Here is a 1,295-nt window from a genome sequence, read left to right as displayed (position 1 = left end):
CCCCTCAGGCAGGTCCTGCATGACCATCCTGACCATGGCACGCTACGAGTGGTTCGAGGAGTGGGCAGGGACCCGGCCCCGCCACCGCGGCCCGGACTACCAGGGCTACAAGATGGACATCGCCCAGCGGCTGCTGGACAGGGCTCTGCAGCGCTTCCCACACCTGCGGGACAAGGTGACCCAGGGGACAGATCGGGGTGTCCCCAGAGGGGTCTGTCCGTGCCCCCCGCCACCCCCTGAGCCTCCTGAGTCCCGCTGCAGGTGGATTTTGTGGAGGCGGCGACCCCGCTGAGCAACCAGCACTACCTGGGGGCGGCGCGGGGGGAGATGTACGGCACCGAGCACGACCTGCGCCGCTTCAGCCCCGCCGTGGTGGCCGCCCTGAGACCCGACACGCCCGTCAGGAACCTCTACCTCACAGGTGAGGTGTCCCCGTGTCCCCGTGTCCTGCTGTCCCCGTGTCCTGCTGTTCTGGTGTCCTGCTGTCCTCGTGTCCCGCTGCCCCCCTGACCGGCTCCGGGAGGTGGACGGTGTCCCCATGGTTGTAGCCGCGTCCCCTGTGGCGGTGACGGGGTGTCCCCATGGTGCCCGTGTCCCCCGTGGCGGTGGCGGGGTGTCCCCATGGTTGTGGCCGTGTCCCCAATGGCAGTGACTCTGTTCCACTCTGGGGTTGTGCCCGTGTCCCCTGCTGTGTCCCCATGGTTGTGGCCATGTGGCCGTGTCCCCATGGCGGTGACGGGGTGTCCCCATGGTTGTGGCCGTGTCCCCCATGGCGGTGGCTCCGTTCCACCCTGGGGTTGTGCCCCTGTCCCCCGCGGTGTCCTCATGGTTGTGGCCGTGTCCCCCATGGCGGTGGCTCTGTTCTGCCCCGGGCATGGGGTGTCCCCATGATTGTGCCCGTGTCCCCCATGGCTGTGGCAGGGTGTCCCCATGGTTGTGGCCGTGTCCCTTGTGGTGGTGGCTCCGTTCCACTCTGGGGTTGTGCCCCTGTCCCCCGCGGTGTCCCCATGGTTGTGGCCGTGTCCCCCATGCCGGTGGCTCTGTTCTGCCCCGGGGATGGGGTGTCCCCATGGTGCCCGTCTTCCCCGCGGCGGTGGCGGGGTGTCCCCATGGTGCCCGTGTCCCCCGTAGCGGTGGCGGGGTGTCCTCATGGTTGTGGCCATGTCCCCGTGCCGGTGGCCCCGTCCCGCCCCGGGGGTGGGGTGTCCTCATGGTTGTGGCTCTGTCCCCCGCGGCGGTGGCTCTGTTCCACCCTGGGGTTGTGGCCATGTCCCCGATGGTTTGGCCATGTCCCC

General features: G+C 69.5%; 1 protein-coding gene across 1 annotated transcript in view; it reads left to right on the top strand.

Annotated features, from left to right (window-relative positions):
- The window catches only part of LOC130587888 (all-trans-retinol 13,14-reductase-like), a gene marked incomplete at its 3' end in the record, with an annotated part of 5,044 nt that extends 4,623 nt beyond the window's left edge, over nucleotides 1–421 (top strand). The window contains exons 7-8 of the mRNA XM_057388860.1: nucleotides 9–175; nucleotides 262–421. Coding sequence (XP_057244843.1) covers nucleotides 9–175; nucleotides 262–421 — 327 coding nt within the window. The remainder of the gene's footprint in view (nucleotides 1–8; nucleotides 176–261) is intronic.
- Between the last annotated feature and the right edge of the window lie 874 nt (nucleotides 422–1,295).

Source organism: Malurus melanocephalus, unplaced genomic scaffold (genome assembly GCF_030028575.1).
Source record: "Malurus melanocephalus ecotype Western Australia unplaced genomic scaffold, MMel_1.1 scaffold_2629, whole genome shotgun sequence".
In the NCBI taxonomy this organism is placed as follows: Eukaryota; Metazoa; Chordata; class Aves; order Passeriformes; family Maluridae; genus Malurus; species Malurus melanocephalus.
The sequence above is the reverse complement of the archived record's forward strand: the minus strand, read 5'-3'. Positions and strand labels throughout refer to the sequence as shown.